Here is a 20,417-nt window from a genome sequence, read left to right as displayed (position 1 = left end):
TTGGTCCCATTTTAGTAGATTAGTATCTTCCTAATTAATAAGAAAAATTGCCATATGTCCCTCTTAAAATATTTTCCTAATTCAACAAAAAAATACAATTATTACGGATTCTTTTTGGTCAATATTCATTTCGGAATTTTTTGACCCAAAATTTTATACCTTCTATATTTTTAGAATTGCATAATTATCATGCTTGAAAGAAATTGTTCTCAAGATACATCACGCCTCTTTAATATGTTTTAGAAATCTTTTTCAATTAATAATAGACAATAAATAAATGATGCTTGTTTTGTTTTTTTATGATTATATATGAGATCCAATCATAAAGTCGCAAATAATAATTCTTATACGAATGAATGGTAGTTCAAGTAATACATGTTTGATTCTCTTTAAGCAATGTTTTAGGTTCGAGTCTTATGGTATGAATGAGAAAAATATCTGATAGAATAGTTAGCCTCACATACTTGTGGATGTTCCCAGCTCGGACAAGATTACCTCTGTTACGAGGATACATGTCGCAAACAAAAAACCCCAGCTACAATGCTACATTTTCAATTTCAATTTTTTGCCTGTATTAATCAGGTTAAGTTAAAAACCTAAAATAATTCTGAAAAATATTAAACATAAGTTAAATTTGTTTATTTTTTAATATATATTAAAGATTATTTTGAATTTTAAGTCTATATTTAAATATTAATTTAATTTTTCCTTCAAATTGGTAGAGTTGGAGAAAAAAAGTTTAATATTTATATTAATGTAACTATAAAGTTTTGAGAATAAAATATATATACATTGCCAATATAACAATTTTATATATTGTCATTACATTATCGATTATTCATGTTTAATAATTATTAATTGTTAAGAAAATTAAAATTAATAATATATAATATATTGATTATCTATAAATTTGTATGCTAATAGGGCATAAATATTACTCTCCAAATTTATTTTTTACATTGCCTGCATAATATTTATTATGTATTCATCTATATTACTTTTATAAGTTTTATATGTACGAACGAAAGATTTACATATCACAATCAGTATATTATCAATCATTCATTTGTATATTTTTTTTTAAGAATCAATAATAATTAGATATTAGATATGAATAATAGATGATACAGTAAATAATAATTAATAATGTATAATTAATAGTATATAAATATTAAATCAAATTTAGTTATAAGCAGAGTGATATTCACTACAGTTCTAATTTCTTTCATCACAGACACAGAAAAAAGACGAGAGAAGAAAAATGCATTCGTTCCTTTACAGAGCGAACGCGTTGTTAACCTTCGCCATTACGATTCTTGGTGTTGTTTGCGCCATTGCTTCTTTCACTGATAACTTCCACAATCCTACTCCTCATGCTCAAGTCAAGGTCTCTTTCTTTTTTCCTATTTTCCTCAATTTTAAACACTTTTATTTGATTTCATTTTTCTTCTTCATGTTTTTAGGTTTTGAATATTAACTGGTTTCAAAAACAACCTAACGGCAATGATGAGGTAAATTATTTTATTTTTATTGTTAATTTTTGTCAGTTAAAATTACTTTGCTGATTATTAGGTTTTCTCAGATTTAGGATCGGATCGGGATTAAGTGGAACAGTTTTGTTCATTTTTACACTGTATACTTGTCAATAAACATGCTATTTAATTTGATTTCAGATTTATAATGTATTAGTGTCTATTCTGATTTCTGAAATTAAGTTTATGGTTATCGTCAATTGAATTTAGCAGAATAATTAGTTTGCTGTTTTGGTTCTGGTCTTTTTGAGAAAGGGGAGATCTAATTAATCTATTCTTTAGTATAAGCAAGTTAAGAATGGATGACCTACTGTTCCGATTTGCGAGAATAAAAAGGGTTTTCCGGTGTATGAGTTGGTCAGAGGGTAGAGGGTAGATATACGCAGTCTTATTCACAGTTTCACACAAGAATATATGTTAAAAATATGTTACGGGTGATGGTTTCAAATTGTGGTTACTTTTAAGGAAATATGGCAGCAATTGCAATTTAAAACAACAATGCTGTAGGCTACCAAAACAGCAAAGTTGCAGCCACAATTATAGTTGTGGACCGGAATTTATAAACCCTGGTAGGGAGGCTACTTTCATGGTTAGATTATGTCATATTGAAAAGGTTTGAAATAATATGGGAACATATTGAAATGAAGGTGAAGGGGTAAATGTAGATTGACATGCTGTGTGCCTGTTCCAACTTCCACAGATTGAAAATGTAATTTTTATACTATTCAAGAAAGTCAAAAATACTTGATACTCTAGTGGTGCTTCTTCTCCATAGAAGGCAATTTTTCACAAGCCTAGCATGGCAAAATTTTATATTTATTTGTATTGTGTTATTTGCACTGAAAAAGATACCGTTTGTCATATTATATGCTGCATACTATACATTTGTCATGCGCATATTTAGCTGCATGTGATCTGAATTTGTAGCTGTGTATTGTATTGTGATTTTAATATCTTCATGTGTCATAAACCACATTATTGTGATGCATTTATCTGATATTCAAATGTCATATTTATTCATTGTTCAATCTGCCTTTCAAAATTTGCAGGTCAGCTTGACACTGAATATATCAGCAGATTTACAGTCACTTTTCACATGGAACACAAAACAGGTTCTTGACTTGAATTTGCATTATTCATTATAATGAATTTTTGTAGTCTGTTCTTCTTTTGCTTCTTGAAAAGTATGGGTGTTTTCGTGGGAAGTAAAATGAGATGGGGAAGAATGAAAATGCTTAATGTTAATAAGATGTGATGCATGTCTTGTTCTATTACCAATTTTGTCTGCTCTTCCTCTTCCTCTGTTCTTTCATATTGGCTTGCGTCTTAAGGTGCCTTACCTATTATAAAATGCTTATTGTTTCTGAAATATTTGCTGTCCACAACTCAGTTTTGCATCTTTTTATATGCTATCAGGTCTTTGTCTTTTTAGCTGCTGAGTATGAAACTCCAAAGAATGCTGTGAATCAGGTTTGGTTTGATTCGTTTCTTTGCATCTTAGTTTGAAATATATATATTTAAATTGTAAGCTTGTCAGCTCCTTATATCGGAAAGGATAAAAAATAAGCCGTGTTAATGAAGGGGATTGATGGATCTTGGATTTTATTTGCTGACACAACAGTCGGGCATCATAGTTTGTTTATACTATTCATGTCACTCTGATAGCAATGCCATTGCATGACTGCCACCGTCTTTACACATCAAACTCTGGTATATTTTGCTTAGGTCCTTGAGTTACTTTTTTTACAGATATCTCTGTGGGATGGTATCATTCCTTCTAAAGAGCATGCAAAGTTTTGGACTCATACTTCGAATAAATACCGCTTCATTGATCAGGTATAAAACTCTCCAATGTATGTGATGATTAGTATGTATTGCTTCAGATTCATTTGGAACTTAATTTCCCTCTTTTTTTCTTGTTCAGGGAAGCAATTTGCGTGGTAAAGAATTCAACTTGACTATGCACTGGCACATCATGCCCAAGACTGGGAAAATGATTGCTGACAAAATAGTCATACCAGGTTACAAATTGCCAGCAGAATATAGATGATGCCTGCATGTCTTGTTAATTAATGTTATTGCTGTAACTTTATAGCCTTTTTCGATTTATACAATAGAAGGCTTAGCTCAATGAACTAGAAATAGGGAAAAGGGATTTTCATCTTTTCATGTTTGGAGGAGTGGAATGAATAGAGTTTGAATACTTGAACAACCAAAATTTTCTTCTGGTATTGTCCTCAATTATCTCTTTCATTGGTCTGAACTAAAAAAAACACACCTATAAAAACCGGATTGTACTGGCTGGTTCATACGGAAAACTGGTTGCAATTAAACCGTTCAAAACCCAAAAATATCGGTCAAAACCGGCCAGGTCGTGACCTTGAAACTTGGTAGTTGTTTTTGTTTTGGTACTACCAAGGGTATCCTCTCACCTTTTTTGGTAATGAACTAATCTCTTTTGGGATTTGTGGTTGCCCCTTCAAACAAGGTAAGGAATTTGGTAGTTGTTTGTAACATTTAATCATTCAACTATTTTAACTATCGAGTTATATACTACAACTAATATTTACTTTTATCATAATATGTAATTTAATTATGGAAATAACAAATATCGTATGCCATAAGGAACCCTGTAAATTTTGGAAGTAGTGGCTCATCCCTCTTCACCTTGAAGAAAATGATAGCCTTTTCCAAGCTGACTCAATCCAATTTTTCAATTTACATCCCATTCTCATTCCCAAATGATCACTGCAAGTTAAAACCTTTTTAACTAAAACGAAACTTTTTTTTGGATGATGAATAATTTTTTATTCGGTATTTATTCATAACCATATATTCTTTGAGTTTACGGTTGCAATCTAAACGATCCAACTAAAGGAAACCAATTATATTTGGTTCGTTTTTGTAATTGACTTTGGTCTGAACCAAATAAATCAAGGAAGCTGTGTTTCCCCTACAATATTTCATGGTTTTATAATATTGATTTGAGACATAATTTGTATCTATTAAACAAATTGTTAGAATTCTCAAAGTCATATATTCTTGAAGAGCTTTATATCATTCCGCCTAATCAGTGATATCCCATTATATATTTAATGTTACCTATATATGTTTTCAATTGGGATAATTATCTCTTCGGCATAGTCGCATCTCTTTTTAGAAGAGAGTTGAGTCACTCGAACTTTTGTTCGGGTAGATTTACGCGTCTCACACACATTCATATAAAAGATTAAAATGTTTATCTTTTTCAGTAACTTATTTTCAAATTTATTTTATTATGCATTATAGACACATCTAAGCTATGAAGTTTTATTTATTCACTGCATTGTCAAGGATGTATTTATAAAAAATGGTATTTTATTAATATTTAAAAAAAATTAATTTTATGTATTTATGCTAATATATGTTTTAAAAATATTTCATTGCATCACACAGAAATAATATAAATTTCTTATTGAGAGGGGAAATTTAAATAACTATAATAATCAATGATGTGATCCATTATACCCACTTTAATACAATAGTTCTATTAAATTAAAATAAACAACTTATTTCTTTCATGACTAGAAAAGGGTGTATTTATAAAAAACAATAAGACCAACCACTATTGTAGTCATTTTCATACAAACAACAACATCATTATTCTCATTTATGGTCAAGAGTATTCTTAAAAATAAGAACATCATTTAAATAATAATATTCTTGAGTGGGATCAAAAAGTAAAGGAGAAATTAATTACAAAATTTTGACATATTATGTAAATATAATAAATGACCCAAATAAAAAAGTATTATTTATATCTATACTATTAGTAAAACATATATAATATTCTTAATTTATAAAGAAATATATAAAGTAACATCTGAGAATAGAATTTAGCTTTAAGAACAGTAACACTGCAAATAGTTAGTTCTGAATTCTGATCTTCAGAAACGATCTTCTTTTCCGTACTTCTTTGTCTCTCTTCTTTTGCTTCATTCTTCAATCTTCACTAAACCCTCTTTTTCCTTTCTTATTTATTTCTCAAACCCTAAATTTTTCTCTGTTCAATTAAGTTTTTTGTACTCAAAGCATTAAAAAAAAGTTTTTTGTGTTCGACCCACTTCAATTCTCATGCTATAGATCTTTGAATCAATCATAATTTATTACCATTTTTGAATTTTTGAATTTCTCTTATTTTTATTCCTTTTGATCCCTTTTCAGGTTTTGGGTTATCAGTGTCTTCAAAGCACAACATCATCAGCACTTGTTAGAGAAGGTAGCAACTCTTGTATATGATATGATTTTTCTTTTAGCTTCTGAATTTGTCTATGTTTTATTTATCAGTGATTTTTTTCCTCTTCTTTTTAAAAATGGAACAATATTTGTTATTTTTTGTTCAGAAGGAAACAATTTTTTTGAGCACTTATAATACCATTTTCTATTGCTCTTTTTTATTAGAAATAGTGGAAAGTAAAAAAGTTTTTTCCTTTTTTTATGTTTCCTTGTTTCATGAACATGGTTGAAACCATTGGAAATCTGGATGATGGATATTATGTTTTGCCATAAATTTACACAAGGTTCTTCAGTTGAATTGGGAGATTATTATGTGATTTTCCAATGCAGCTTTCTCAATCATGGAAAACAGCACATTCTTATGTACCACAAAGCATGAATATATCCATTTTAGTCCTACTCATTCTTATGCACAATTATTGATCTTACAAGAAACATGCGTTAACCAACGAGCAGTTTACGAAGCAACCCGAGTATGAAATTTGATTAACAGTTCTTTAAATTGAAAGAATTTTGGTCTTTTGTGGGAGATTTACGGATCAAATTTGATTTTTAGTTTGCTTGGTAAATTGTTGATTTTGTCGCATGTTGCTTTCATAAAGGTGTTTCTGGTCACGAAGTTCTTGTGTTTGGGATACAGGTGTAGATAGGAATGAGTAGACTGAATTGAATGCTTTATGCAAGAAAAGTAGATGCTTGTTTCCGGTGTAGAGAACTAGAGATTTTGTCGATTTCCATTACTGCAAATAATTGAATTCACGATTGCTTTAATGGTTGCATTGTATATCATACTTGGGGGTATATTTACTAATAAATCGACTAATTTGCTTCAATGACGGTATGACTTGTTTTGATCATGCATGGTGCGTAGGCATTGACTTGTTTGATTGCACTTGGAACAGAATGGATCATCAAGGCCATGGCCAGAACCAAAATATGGGGGTTGTCGGTAGTGGAACTCAACTACCATACGGTTCTAATCCTTATCAGCAAAGCCAAATGATGGGGGCACCGGGGTCAGTTGTTACGTCTTCTGGTAACATGCAACCCACTCTTGCTTATCAGCATATTCATCAGCAACAACAGCAGCAACTTCAACAACAACTTCAACAATTTTGGGCAAACCAATACCAGGAGATTGAGAAGGTTACTGATTTCAAGAATCACAGCCTTCCCCTTGCAAGGATCAAGAAGATTATGAAAGCAGATGAGGATGTCCGAATGATATCAGCTGAGGCACCGGTTATATTTGCAAGGGCATGTGAAATGTTCATACTAGAGTTAACCCTGCGCTCCTGGAATCACACCGAGGAGAACAAGAGGAGAACCCTCCAAAAGAATGACATTGCTGCAGCAATCACAAGGACTGATATCTTCGATTTCTTGGTTGATATTGTCCCTCGTGAGGACTTGAAAGATGAAGTGCTTGCGTCAATCCCAAGAGGAACAATGCAGGTTGCAGGGCCTGCTGATTCACTTCCTTATATGTATATGCCACCTCAGCATGCACCCCAAGCTGGAGCTCCCGGCGTCATAATGGGCAAACCTGTGATGGACCCAAACATGTATGCTCAGCAACCTCATCCCTACATGGCGCCACAAATGTGGCCGCAGCCAAAAGACCAGCGACCATCATCTCCAGATCATTAGCTGCTGCATTGTCGACTCGTCATGAAAACTAAGGTGAACTATACCCCTTCTCCATCTCTCCTTGTAAATGGTTGTCCATTGTTTGAGTTCATGTTTTATGTTTGAGTTTTCATTTGAGTATGGCATAGTAAAATTTGACTCTGCAAGTCTTCAAATTCAACTTGCCTATTTTTTTCTCTTAATGGAGGTTAATATTCTAAAGGGTGAGTTTGACGCAACGATAAGGTTGTTGCTTAGTAATCATAAGGTCACAGGTTCAAATCCTGGAAACAGTCTCTCCAGTTATGGGGGTAAGTCTGCATACATCTACTCTCCCCAGGTCCCACTAAGTGGAAGCCTCGTGCACTGCACCACCCTTTTGGAGTTTAATAATCTGTCAGATTCTTTCAATAGTTAAAAACATAGAATAACAAATAAACTCTGCTTAGTTTCAACCTCAACTTTTTATTTATTTGACAAGCTTGCATGATCTTTTATACCCTTAACTGTACTGTTATGGATCATAGTTCCTCTGGTGTCTCACATTGCTTACATTTCCTGGCTCGCAGATTATCGGGCACTGTTATCAACCGATAATGTCAAAACTGAAGGTTGGGGAAGGTGGTGGATAGCAATCAGAAAGCGTAGCTGATAGTTTACTTGGGATGCAAACTATAAACACATGTAGATAATGTGCTAGTTAAAACTTTATCTCTTATTAAGCTGTAATAAGACACTGTTTTACTTGGTTTAGTTTTCTTGTATTCAGATGATAATATTTTACTTACATTGGATAATTGTATTTTTACTTGAATTTAGGTTCTTTGTCAACACAACATTTTATGTTCTAAGTGTTTATGTTGTCCATCTTTTTGTTCTCATCACAGGCTTCCTCATTTTAGCAGCATCTCTCTGCTTCCCTTAGTGAGGACATTGTGAATTGTGTCACATATAATCTGTTATCGATCAAGCATGATGGTTCGTAGCCGATGCTAAGCATTGGGAAATGACTCTAAAGCCTTTTATTTCCTTTCTTTCCCTTTTAAAACTTAATTCACAAACAAATCCTCGGCATGTTAGGACGAAAGGACTATTTGACAATCTTGCCCAATTTTGCAATACATATTTGTTAGTTATGAGCACACTGTACAGCTTTTTTTCTTCCATAGGTTGTTGTACACAAAATATTAATGCAGTCAATTTGTACCCAAAATATTAATGCAGTCAATGTAATTAATCAGATATATTGTGATTTTAATATTTATTAAAAATGCCATTTAATCATGCATGATTTAAATATATGATGGAACCTTAATAAGCTATTATAGTAATGGCCCAACTTCTCTCTGATTACCGTAAGGATACCATTTAATTATGAGGATACCATTTAATTATGAGTTAAAGGTAACCATTCATCTAATATAACAAGTTTATGTGGGATGGACATCTGTTGTTCCATAAAAGTGTATCACTCAATGTACCATCATTATTTATGATTGGTCGGAAAAATATTTAATCTTTAATTTTTTAACTTAAATATATTTTTTAAACTAATTACAAGCTGTGTCACATGAAGTGGCACACTTTGTGGTATAACATATGTGCTCCCGTTTATATGGGAATATGTTGAAAAGTAAATCCTATATCACTAGCTTTGTTTTCTCAAAGCAGAAAAACTTGGTTGGAGACAATTTCAACATTTCATATTTATACACACTCAATTATAAATTGACAAGTCATAGAAATTGTGAGTCTCACTTCCCCAAATCATTAAAATGAGATTAAGAGAGGAAAGAGAAAGACACAGGAGAGAGAAGTGGCAAAAAAAACCCTAAAATGACCCACAAATTAAGTGTATATAAATATGGAACAGTGATCTTCTCCATTAATGGATAAGCAAATAGTTATTTTTCTCATATTTTTAATGATAAAAATACGATTTTTGGATAAATAAAAGAATAAAAATATCATTATATATTATATTTTGTTTATTATTGTGTGATATTTGTCTCTCTATTAATGAAGAAAATCTCTGGGGCCTGGCCGGTTATCTCCAACTTTTTGTCAAAGCATAATAATTGTCAATTGGATTTAAATGGTTTCATGATATTTCATGTGTATATATACACGTGTTTAAATTATGGATCATTAACATGAATACATATGATTAAAGGACTCTAGTATAATATCTGTTTGGAGAGTTAGCCCACGTACTTATAAATGTACCCGATTCGGATAGGATTATCTCTAGTACGAAAATACCTGTGAGAAACAAAAAAAAGACTTTAGTATGATATACCTAGAACAAAATAAGTTACAAATGTAAGCATTTATTGTCGGTGGTCCAAACCATTCATTCATGTGTTTAACTTGTTTTATTAGTTGTTACCTTGCATGGCTGCCACGTGGAAGATCAAGCATTTCATACATGTCACTATTTAACTACACACACTACCCCATTTTATTCGTCCATATCTTCAAAAACTATATTCCTCAACTTTATCAACTTCAATTAATTCATCAAAAACGTGTTGTTACTCAGATCATAAATTCATCATGGCTTCTTTCAAACTTGGTCTATTCCTCTTTGCACTTCTCTTTGTTTTTCTCTTACTTTCTCTTCCAGTGAAGTGTGGTGGTAACTTTCTATATCTCTTGTACTTTCTAATCTAATTTCATTATTATTAATTATCTTTCATATTATGTATCATTTATATTTCAGTTAATAGTTATACATGCATGCACGAGAAATATATAACCCAACTGAACAAATAATACTTCAACTGTTAATTTTTCTTCTACTACTAAGAGTATTCTGTAACATTTTTTGGTTAAGGGATTAATCAATTTCGGAGTGTGTGGTTGTTCATCTCAACAAGTGTTACTTTGAGGGATTAAACCCTTGACCTCTTGACCTTTTGATCTTTCTGATGATCTAGCGAGCCCTTATGCATTTAGATCATTAGTTATGCCTCTATGCTTTGTATTGATAATGGTAACGAAATGGAATAGAACCATACTAGGTTTTAATTATTATTTTTGAACATAAAATTATATTAGATAGAATAGAATGTTCGGTATCTTATTTTTGTTATTTTCCAAACTTTTATGCATGGGGTGGGGATGAAATAAGATGAAATCAACTTAGTTTTAACTTCATTCCATTATAACAACAAAAAACTACATTAGCAGTTTAGGTTAGATATATATACTTCTATGCTCGGACTCATTGTATTTCTCAATCTACCGATTTGATCTCAGAAAAAGTAAAAACTCAAACTAGTACCAAATATTGTAAAGGTGAGTCAAAATAATCGTTACGGTAGATAAAAATGTTAAAAAGACTAATTTGACCTTTTACCTATATTTGATGTAGTTGGGGACCAATTTTGAGTTTTTTCAAATTTTTAGTACCAAATTGGTATATCAAAATAGATCTTTACTCTAAAAAATTGCATTTAGCTCATTTCTTATCCAGAAAAAGAAGTTAGGTGTATGTACATATTGATTATAAAATGTCCAAAAAAAAATGATAATGATAATTTTATTTGTGTTTAATATGTATGCATTGATAGTATAAGTATTTTTACACTGTCAGCGAATCTTCATCATTCATATGTTAACTATCATTGACTTTCAAACAAAAGTATTACAATCAATGGTAGATGATGTGCTGACTTTTACACTGTCGGTGCATAGATTTTAAACTCGTTTTATTTTTATTTCATTGAATTCAATTATGTCTTATTCCATTACACACATCATTAAGCATCCAAATATACAACATTCACCACTTATTTTCATTCTAACCCTTACAATTTCATTCTCATTTATATCTTATTCTATGGTTTTATTACATGCATTGATTAATTCATTAGATGAAGAAGATAGTGTATTCAAGGGAATCAATAGCTATAGACAAGTTCAAAAACTCACACCTTTTATCAAAGTTTCAAAAGCATCATGTTTAGCTGAAGAAGTAGCAGAAGATCTTGAAGATGAACCATGTGAAAATGTGAATCAATATGCACCTGGTCTTACTTCAAGTCCTAAAATCCCAAACTTAGAGAAACACATAGACAAATGTGACATTAACATTAACACCACTATTGATGGTGTAGTTCTACCAGTTTGTGTATCCAAATTGGAACCCACGATCGTGCTTTCGAATTACACTCATACCGATCGATATTCGCGGTATCTTAACAATTCAGTTTATACTGGAGCTGGGCTTGGTTCTGAACATGATTGGATGGTTCTTGTTCTTACTACTAACACTACTACAGGAAGTTTTTCTGCTTCTGCTTCTGATGCTGTTGGTGCAACTTCTTTGCTTGGTAATGTTGCTGCTATGATAGGGTTTTTGATGTTGGGTTTGTTTATTTAGGTAGAATTTGACTTGGATTTGTTTCTTCTACTTGTTTGTAAATGTTGTGTGGAACTTGAATTAGGAACTGGTTTGTATGGTGTTGTTTGTGTAACTCTTTTTGTGGTTTCTCATATGACTATGACATAATATGCTTCTAGTTGATGGGTCATAAGTAGTTTTTGTGATTAATTGTTGAAAAAGGGTTTTGTTATGCATTGATCTATTAGCAATATGGTAGTGTATGTCGTGCCCGATCTTTAGGATAACCAAAAGAAAGTGTTTGATTCCTCTGACAGACACTTGTTGTGAGAGAGTAGTTATGCATCCCAAAAGTGATTTTGGACCAAGTTAAAAGGGATAAGGATTACCCGTCCCATAATTTTATTGTCTTTATGTCCTGAACCAATCAAACTTTACGAAATAATATTAAAATATTAAAATTTGTTTTTCGGATTTTTCTTTTTAAATGAGCAAAGCTTTCTCATTGGATTAAGATATCAGATGGGACATGAATGAGCACATGTGATTCTCATCCCCTTAAAAAGGGGTTTTGCAATGAATTGATCTTAGTGAAATATTTAAGAATCTATAATTGTTGGAAGTATTTATTGGAAAACTGAAAATATTAATTCTTAGTTTGTTAAATGTATCAATTTTCAAATTTGATTGAACATTTTCAGGTTTCTTAATCATAAAAATGCCTATGCTCCTTCAAAAGATGGCAACTTTGTTCGAACTTGTTGGTATAACCCGAATTTAAAAGGGAAATCTACTTTGAATGTGATTGAGCTCGGATTTTCCACTTTGAACTTAACATATAGAAATGTGAATTATAGATTATCTTATATAACAAATGTCTAACACTAAAGGGTAAAGAAAGTCCATTTAAATGGTAAGAGAACGATTTAAATGAATCAATTGACATAATGAGATGTTCTAAACAATTCGCAAACTCTTGATCAACCAATCCATTTGGAGTGGATGAGTCGAAATAACAGTTCGTGAATTTCAATCGACTCGAAATCGAGTTAGAAATATAACTTGTTTTAAATTGAAGTATAGATTTGAGTCGAACAAATCTTACCAATCTGATCTATGGTTCAGCTCAGTTTTTGACTCATTTTCTAATCCTTGACTTTTGTCTTTACTTTAAATAAGCTTATTTGTTTTTCTTAAGCATGGAAGGTGACCTTTACGGGTGTAATTATTTGGGTATAATTTTTAGAAATTATCTTTGGAAGTTTTTTTACAATCAATAATAATAATATAGAATGTAATATGTGTATATTATTCGTGTAATAATTTATTCACAATTAATATATAATCTAATAATAATTAAATATGAATAGTGAATAATGTAATATAAAATATTTTACATTGTTAATTTATATATATATTTTTCTCATATTACTGTCCGTCATAAAGAACATTATATCCTAGTGGTGGATTTAAAAGAGAGTGAGAAAAACACATGACTCAAATTGAAAATAAAAACATAGGAAACCTACGTATTAACTAAAAAAATATTATTTACCAACGAAAGTTGATTCAAATGATACGTGTTTGATTCACCTCAAATTTCGGTTCAAGTCAAAATATTATTTGATTTAGTTACCATTTAATTTGATACATTGGATACCCTAATTAAACCTTTTGCGCCTCCAATAGATAAGAGATTCAGAAAAAGAAGAAGCGGCGTAGAGAGAAAGAGAAGAAGAAGAAGAAGAAGAAATGTTAGACATCAATCTATTCAGAGAAGAAAAAGGTCACAACCCTGAACTCATTCGTGAATCTCAACGACGCCGTTTTGCTAGCGTTGATCTCGTCGATGACGTCATCAACCTCGACAAAGAATGGCGAAAACGTATACACTCTCTCTCTTCTTCAATTCTTTTGCTTTCACTTACTCTATATATATCTCTCGATTCGATCGTTTTTTGTTTGAACTTGTTTTTTTAGGTCAATTCGAGTTGGAGACATTACGCAAAGACGTTAATAGGATTAGCAAGGAATTCGCTAAAATCAAGATTGTAAGTCTTACTTTCAATTCACTCAGTTTTTCGATTTGAATTTTTTGTCAATATATACTTGAAAAGTTGTTTGGATTGATTGTTAGATTAATTTAATTATTACTGATATATTTTAATCTAGTATAATAGTGTTTCGATATGTTTGCTTTCGGAAGATTTAAAATCGAGAACAATTGTTATTGTGAGAACAGTGAATATTGAACATCGGATCTTATTTGAATGATCGAAATTGGAAGATAAATGCATGTGACATTTTTTAAGGGATGTGAGTGATGTGACCATACTTACTTAGTACACGATGCACTTTACTTGGATATGTGGTTGGTCAGTTTTACGTTAATTGTATCATACATTCTTTATGACGAACTTAGTGAAATTTATAAACATAAGTTAAATGAGAGAATCATGTAATTATGTATTTGACTATTATGCAAACTTTTAAGCTTAATCATTGTGTAGTCCGGATGCATTGTTTGTCATTGGTTGGCTCAAAAAGTAATTTTGAGATAGAACGTTGTGTTTAGGTTCTGTAGAAAATCACCTTTACTTGTAAAGTTTGAAGTCTTTCTACAGATTAAAAATATTTTTTCGATAGCTAAATTAATAATAAAGTTCTTTCATTTGAAAAATCTGATTGATTTCTAAATAATCTTATTTAATTTTTTGAATAATGTTGAAAAACTATTGATTTCTCTAAAAACAGCTTTTCCCCTTAGAAACTGCTTTCACATAATTTAGTAAAGTTCACTACCATGTTTGACTAAACTTGAAACACTTTTTCTATCTTATATGGAATCATTCTGAAGTTTTGAACTGTACTTGCCCTCAAGCAGTGTCCTCAGTGAAGTTAACTGCTATTAGGTTAAACTTGAAACAAAATTTTATATTTTATATGGAATTAATCTAAAGTTCTGAACTGAACTTCCACCCAGGCAGTGTCCTCAGTGATTTCCAGATGCCAAGTCGTAAGACTAAATTCATAACAATTTTGTGTCTATTTTCGAAAATAATGTAATCAATACATACTTGTCTTTATTACTCAGATTCATTGATATATTTTTCTATGCAATGTGTTTGTTTTAGGCTGGTGGGGATACAACTAAGCTCAGTAGTGAGTCGGAGGAGACTAAGAAACAGATAGCAGCAAAAGAGGTTGAAGTTCGAGACGCTCTCAAGCTCTTGAATTCTAAATTAGAAACCATTGGAAACCTTATCCATGATTCTGTTCCTGTTAGTAATGATGAGGCCAACAATGCCGTGGTTCGAACTTTTGGAGAGAAAAGAGTTGAGCCTAAACTAAAGAATCATGTAGATCTAGTTGAACTCCTTGGAATAGCAGATTTAAAGAGAGGTATTGTTTTTATTCATATCATCTATAAAGCTATGTTTTTTCACAAGTTTATGCTGTTGTGGCTCCTTATTCACTAATTATGGTAATCCTGTATGTCATGGTGGTTGATACATTATAGGAGCTGACATAGCTGGAGGCAGAGGTTTCTATCTTAAAGGAGATGGAGTTCGTCTTAATCAAGCTCTAATAAACTTTGGCCTTGATTTCTTGGAGAAAAGGGAATATACTTTGTTGCATACTCCTTTCTTCATGAGAAAAGACATCATGTCAAAGTGTGCTCAACTAGCCCAATTTGATGAAGAACTTTACAAGGTAGATTTCTTAAGTAGATTGGTTTATTATATATCCACAGCTTGGTGATCTAGTCTATGTTAAGTTTATTGGACTAGTACATGTCGTCATTGCTTGAACCACTAGTTAGACAATATGTTTAATCTTTTAGTGTTAATAGCCATAATCTATTCTGACATTGAACACTGTTCATAATTTTCACCCGAGTAATGTTGAGTATTTAATATGTAGGTAACTGGCGAAGGAGATGACAAATACTTGATTGCAACAGCAGAGCAGCCCCTTTCTGCGTATCATTTAGATGACTGGATCCACCCTACCCAGTTACCCTTAAGGTAATATTAATTTGACGTTGTATGTAACACTGTAAAGCACATTGCCTTTAACTTTGCGAATACTCTTTCGGCAGATATGCTGGATATTCATCATGCTTCCGTAAAGAAGCTGGGTCTCATGGCCGGGATACTCTTGGAATATTCCGTGTTCACCAATTTGAGAAAGTGGAGCAGTTTTGCCTTACTAGCCCAAACGACAATGCATCATGGGAAATGCATGAGGAGATGCTAAAAAACTCTGAAGATTTCTACAAAGCAGTATGTTCCAATCCCTCATTAAGCAACTACAAAATGTTTAATTTCATGCCTCTGATGATATGAGTTCTGCACTTCAACTATATAATTTGAAAAGGGCCAATGACTCCCTGGTTACCATCCTATCATGAGGAATAGGCGTATGTTTTGTTTGTTTGACATGCTGAACTATAAAACAAGTCAAACCTGGCTAAGATTAGTACATACACATGGATAGTGGATTATTTTTACCTACAGTGTAAAAGTGTGTATCTAATAAACTCATAATTGTATATCAATTGATGTATAATGTGTTCGTTTCTTACTTAAATTGACTGTTTTATCACCTACCTACCATTTGATTAGTTTCCCTCCGATAACTAAATTTTATTGGTGCAGCTAAACCTTCCATATCAAGTTGTTTCCATTGTATCTGGTGCTTTGAATGATGCTGCAGCAAAGAAGTATGATTTGGAAGCATGGTTTCCAGCATCTCAAACTTATCGAGAGCTAGTGTCCTGTTCAAACTGTACAGACTATCAATCCAGAAGATTAGAAACTCGATACGGGCAGAAGAAGGTCAGCTGTAAACCTATATGGCTTTATTAACGTTTTCAACTTTTTTAATGACAATTCCTTTCCCTTGCCTGATATATGTTAAAATACTTTTCTAGTAATCTAAATTACTGATATGCAATCTATATTATAATTTCTAAGAGTACATTTCCCAAGGATTTCATCGAAATTCTATTTAGCTGACAAGTGAATCTGATCTCCAAAGCAAAAAATTTTGTCGATCAAAAGTGATGATGGTACATCCGAACATGTTTGCGTAATGGGGACTTAGGAGGTGTTTGGAAGAGCTTAATAGAAAGCTTATCTGTACTTATGATAATATAGCTTATTTCAGTTAGTTTATCAAAGAAGCTGGTAAAGGTAGCCTATGTAGTTCAGTAAGCTCATCAAAGAAACTTAAGAAACTTAGCCCCTTGTCTGTGCACTGGCTGCATGTTGTTCTTTATGCAAAACTATATTTGATTTCGACTTTAACGGACTTCAACCTATGCTTTGAGTTTTAGTTGTTGATATATTTGTATCTTTTATGGCGCTGCAGAGCAATGAGCAATTAAAGCAATATGTCCATATGTTGAACTCTACTCTCACGGCTACCGAGAGGACCATATGCTGCATACTAGAGAACTACCAGAAGGAGGATGGTGTAGAGATACCCGAAGTCCTCATTCCATTCATGGGTGGAAAAACCTTCCTACCTTTCAAGTCCAAACCAGTTGCTGAAGCCAAAGGGAAGAAATCAAAGGCCTAGTTGCATTATATTTAGTCTGAATGATGATATTTATGAAAAGAGTTAGTTCAGAATTGAAGGTTAGGTGTGGTTCCCTTTTGTTATTCACCATTATAACCTGTTTCACTTCCTTTTAGTCCTTTTCCTTTCCCAAGTAAAATTATCTATAGTAGTGATGCAATTTGCAATTCAAACTACATAGCTGCACTGACTATTTTGTAGAAGTTTTACAAGATGTTTCTTTAATTGGCATATCCTATATCTCATTAATCTACAAACCTAATGTTTTTCCTTGCTTCATTGTATTCATGCTTAGCTAATGTTGATTTATTTATTCGGAGGGATAGGACGGGAAATGACAGGCTTCAGAGTCAACGCTCACAGGCCTTTCCCCTCCCTCTGTTATCCTCCAAAAGCTAACCTGCAAACAGATCTTTAGAGGTTTATGTTGTAAGGGGTAGATAAGTCTAGTGATAAAAAACATAGGCCTCTAGGGTTAGCGTATCGACAACATGGATCTCGAGAGGATAAGTGTAACAACAACCCTAAACTTGTCAGGTATAGTTAAGTCAAACCTCAAGGGTGGTCTAGATGAACACCTTGTTTGCAATGTTCTAGTTTTGGTTGAAAATGACACAAACCTTAATGCTAGGAGATTTTGTGCCATGGTGTGAGATTCTGAAGTTATTTCTTTCTGTGTTGCAGGGCATTGAAACGTGTTCAATTTAATCGCGCTGCATCTACAATGACTTCAATTACAAGTTTTTTTGAAAAGTGGAAAAATTTCTGGAAAATTGGTACTAGACTATTCAATCATGTTTTGTAGTACATTTTGCAGCCAATTTTGTGTTTTGTTCTTAACTGAGAACCACTCACGTTCATAGTTTTTTTTCACTATGGACCAGCTTGCATGTTATGAATTTGTTTTGTTTTTTCTACCTTTTAATTAAAGAGATTCTAAACAAAAGTGTTTGTTTTTAAAATAATAATGTATGGTTCTCCCTTCCATTAATATCTACCTTGGTTTATTTTAACATATGATTATAGACATTTAGCATTTAGGCAGTGTTTGATATAAGAATACTTTACTATAATATCACGTTTTTTACTTAAATGTTATTCTAAGATGTTTTACACAAACAGTTATTAAAATAAATGTGTTCTTAACAAAACTGTTTTTACTATTTTTATTGCATCATTCTCAAATTTTCTCCCCATTCTACTATTGTTTTTCCGTCTATAATAATGTAGGACTTCTATATTAGTAGATCGAATTATAAACTCTCATTTTCATTCATTAAATAATATTTCAAGACTATAGTTTTTTTCATTAAATTTGCGAAGTTGCATAATTGTAATTATGGTGACATTTGGGAGAATTTGAGAGAATAGTTTAGGTTGTTTTAAATATCTTTTTTACGGTTATTTCAGTAAGTTGTCATCAAGATTTTTATGGGGAAATCTTTGTAATTTATTTTAAATTAACTTATTAAAGAAATGCTTAATTAAACAATTTACTTAAACACACTCCTAATTCTATTGGAAGGAATCAAGTTCTTTTGGGCATAATCGTCGTGTTAATTTGGTGCTCTAATGTTAGATACTTAGATAATGATTATTCAGAATTCAGAATAACTGAAGCAAACTAATAAAAGTACACTGCGGTATTGACACCGAGAATGTCTTAACATTTTTTCGCTTGACAATATAGTGTATTTTTACAAAAAATTTATTTCATATAGAATTGGAGGTTGATGTTACTTTTTTAAATCTCGTGAACATAGTCCATGATTTTAATTTTTTTAATATTTATTTTTTAAAGTCGTGTACCATTAATACAATTTTTATTGTATATTAAGAATAAATGTATTCATTGTAGTCCTTGTACAAATAATATATTTCAAAGTTATAAAAATAAAAAAAATAAACAATGAGTGTTTGTTGTAACTTGGATCTCTATCTTACCATGTAAAACAATAACTACTAGACCATTAATTACAAATGAAAATTATGTTTATGGTACACGACTTTAAAAAATAAATATTAAAAAAAGTAATACCGTGGACTGTGTCCACAAATTTTAAATAGAAGTCGTGTGTATGAATGACGATTTTTGTAAAAGTGGTAATAAACGTCAAACTACACCTCTACATAAAATATTCCTATTTTCTGCCTAATCTCTGTATTTTGACAAATCAAAGAACCAAATCATGTAAAATACTGCTAAATTTGACAATTTGTCAGGCATAATTGTATGGTCATAACATAATTTCATGAGTTGGAATTTCAGGGATTTGTTTTTCTGTTTAAAATGTGTAAATCCAGACCATTGAATATAAAAACGATTTTAAGATCAATATACTTAATAAACCTATATCCTGTTTTTCTCTAAATTCATATACATTAGTGTAACTAGGGACCAGTATTGTGCACTTTGTTGGTTTAAATTTGAATATTAGGTTCATGGCTTAAAGAGTGAGCTAAAAGTTAATTTGCTAATGAAGCACTAGTAAGTAGTTAGCAAGGCAAGAAAACATACCAAACATTGATAATGAGGCTTTAAAAGCCATTTGAACTCTTAAAACAACTCACCCCAAAATAATAATAGACACTCTTTCAAATATAGTTTGGTTACCAAGCTTTTCAACCAGATTTCAATGTTACTGGACTAGTTAATTATAAATGATAATTATAATTAATATTGTGATTGCCCACTGTATCTAACTTGAGAGACTTATAAAGATTTCAATTTTATGGAAGAGATTATCCATGCAAAATACTCTTCCATGCATAACTCAGTCCCAGTAACAATTGTTCGGCACAGAAGCCTAAAGTCGTGTATATAAACTGTAACAAAAATTGAAGCAATTGCAACAAAAATTGTCAAAGTTTTAAATTGCGCTCGAGATCATGGTTGAAATCATGTTGCATTTTCCACAATTGTGAGAAAATACAGCCAACACAACCACAACCACATTATGACTACATACGCAATTGCAGCATGCAATTTAAATCACCAGGTGTGACATTGCACTTGCAATGTAGAAGACAAACATGTAAACTTCTAG

General features: G+C 31.8%; 4 protein-coding genes across 11 annotated transcripts; all 4 read left to right on the top strand.

Annotated features, from left to right (window-relative positions):
- On the top strand, positions 1,219 to 3,762 carry LOC109328871 (signal peptidase complex subunit 3B-like). The gene is made up of 6 exons (XM_019562494.1): positions 1,219 to 1,387; positions 1,464 to 1,511; positions 2,582 to 2,644; positions 2,949 to 3,002; positions 3,282 to 3,368; positions 3,457 to 3,762. The coding sequence occupies exons 1-6, from the start codon at positions 1,262 to 1,264 to the stop codon at positions 3,580 to 3,582; spliced, it is 504 nt and encodes a 167-aa protein (XP_019418039.1). The 5' UTR covers positions 1,219 to 1,261; the 3' UTR covers positions 3,583 to 3,762.
- LOC109330226 (nuclear transcription factor Y subunit C-3-like) lies at positions 5,402 to 8,267 on the top strand. Of its 4 annotated transcripts, none has more exons than XM_019564327.1 (4): positions 5,402 to 5,479; positions 5,736 to 5,790; positions 6,710 to 7,490; positions 8,006 to 8,267. In XM_019564327.1, the coding sequence occupies exon 3, from the start codon at positions 6,711 to 6,713 to the stop codon at positions 7,455 to 7,457; it is 747 nt and encodes a 248-aa protein (XP_019419872.1). In that variant the 5' UTR covers positions 5,402 to 5,479; positions 5,736 to 5,790; position 6,710; the 3' UTR covers positions 7,458 to 7,490; positions 8,006 to 8,267. The 4 variants fall into 4 exon arrangements, with proteins under 4 accessions (XP_019419872.1, XP_019419871.1, XP_019419874.1 ...); XM_019564326.1 differs by having other exon boundaries at positions 6,679 to 7,490; XM_019564329.1 differs by having other exon boundaries at positions 5,473 to 5,489; positions 6,679 to 7,490.
- Positions 9,921 to 11,990, top strand: LOC109329046 (uncharacterized GPI-anchored protein At5g19250-like). The gene is made up of 2 exons (XM_019562709.1): positions 9,921 to 10,074; positions 11,315 to 11,990. Exons 1-2 carry the CDS (start codon positions 9,993 to 9,995, stop codon positions 11,821 to 11,823), a joined length of 591 nt encoding a protein of 196 aa, XP_019418254.1. The 5' UTR covers positions 9,921 to 9,992; the 3' UTR covers positions 11,824 to 11,990.
- On the top strand, positions 13,475 to 18,316 carry LOC109330098 (serine--tRNA ligase-like). Of its 5 annotated transcripts, XM_019564124.1 has the most exons (10): positions 13,475 to 13,492; positions 13,524 to 13,669; positions 13,765 to 13,835; positions 14,919 to 15,186; positions 15,305 to 15,498; positions 15,709 to 15,812; positions 15,887 to 16,070; positions 16,446 to 16,625; positions 17,161 to 17,351; positions 18,055 to 18,269. In XM_019564124.1, exons 2-10 carry the CDS (start codon positions 13,537 to 13,539, stop codon positions 18,173 to 18,175), a joined length of 1,446 nt encoding a protein of 481 aa, XP_019419669.1. In that variant the 5' UTR covers positions 13,475 to 13,492; positions 13,524 to 13,536; the 3' UTR covers positions 18,176 to 18,269. The 5 variants fall into 5 exon arrangements, 3 of the variants coding, with proteins under 3 accessions (XP_019419669.1, XP_019419671.1, XP_019419668.1); XR_002105622.1 differs by lacking the exon at positions 13,475 to 13,492 and having other exon boundaries at positions 13,496 to 13,669; positions 17,161 to 17,429; positions 18,055 to 18,316; XR_002105623.1 differs by lacking the exon at positions 13,475 to 13,492 and having other exon boundaries at positions 13,496 to 13,669; positions 17,161 to 17,434; positions 18,055 to 18,172.

The sequence above is a fragment of the Lupinus angustifolius genome, chromosome LG16 (genome assembly GCF_001865875.1).
Source record: "Lupinus angustifolius cultivar Tanjil chromosome LG16, LupAngTanjil_v1.0, whole genome shotgun sequence".
In the NCBI taxonomy this organism is placed as follows: domain Eukaryota; kingdom Viridiplantae; phylum Streptophyta; class Magnoliopsida; order Fabales; family Fabaceae; genus Lupinus; species Lupinus angustifolius.
The sequence above is the reverse complement of the archived record's forward strand: the minus strand, read 5'-3'. Positions and strand labels throughout refer to the sequence as shown.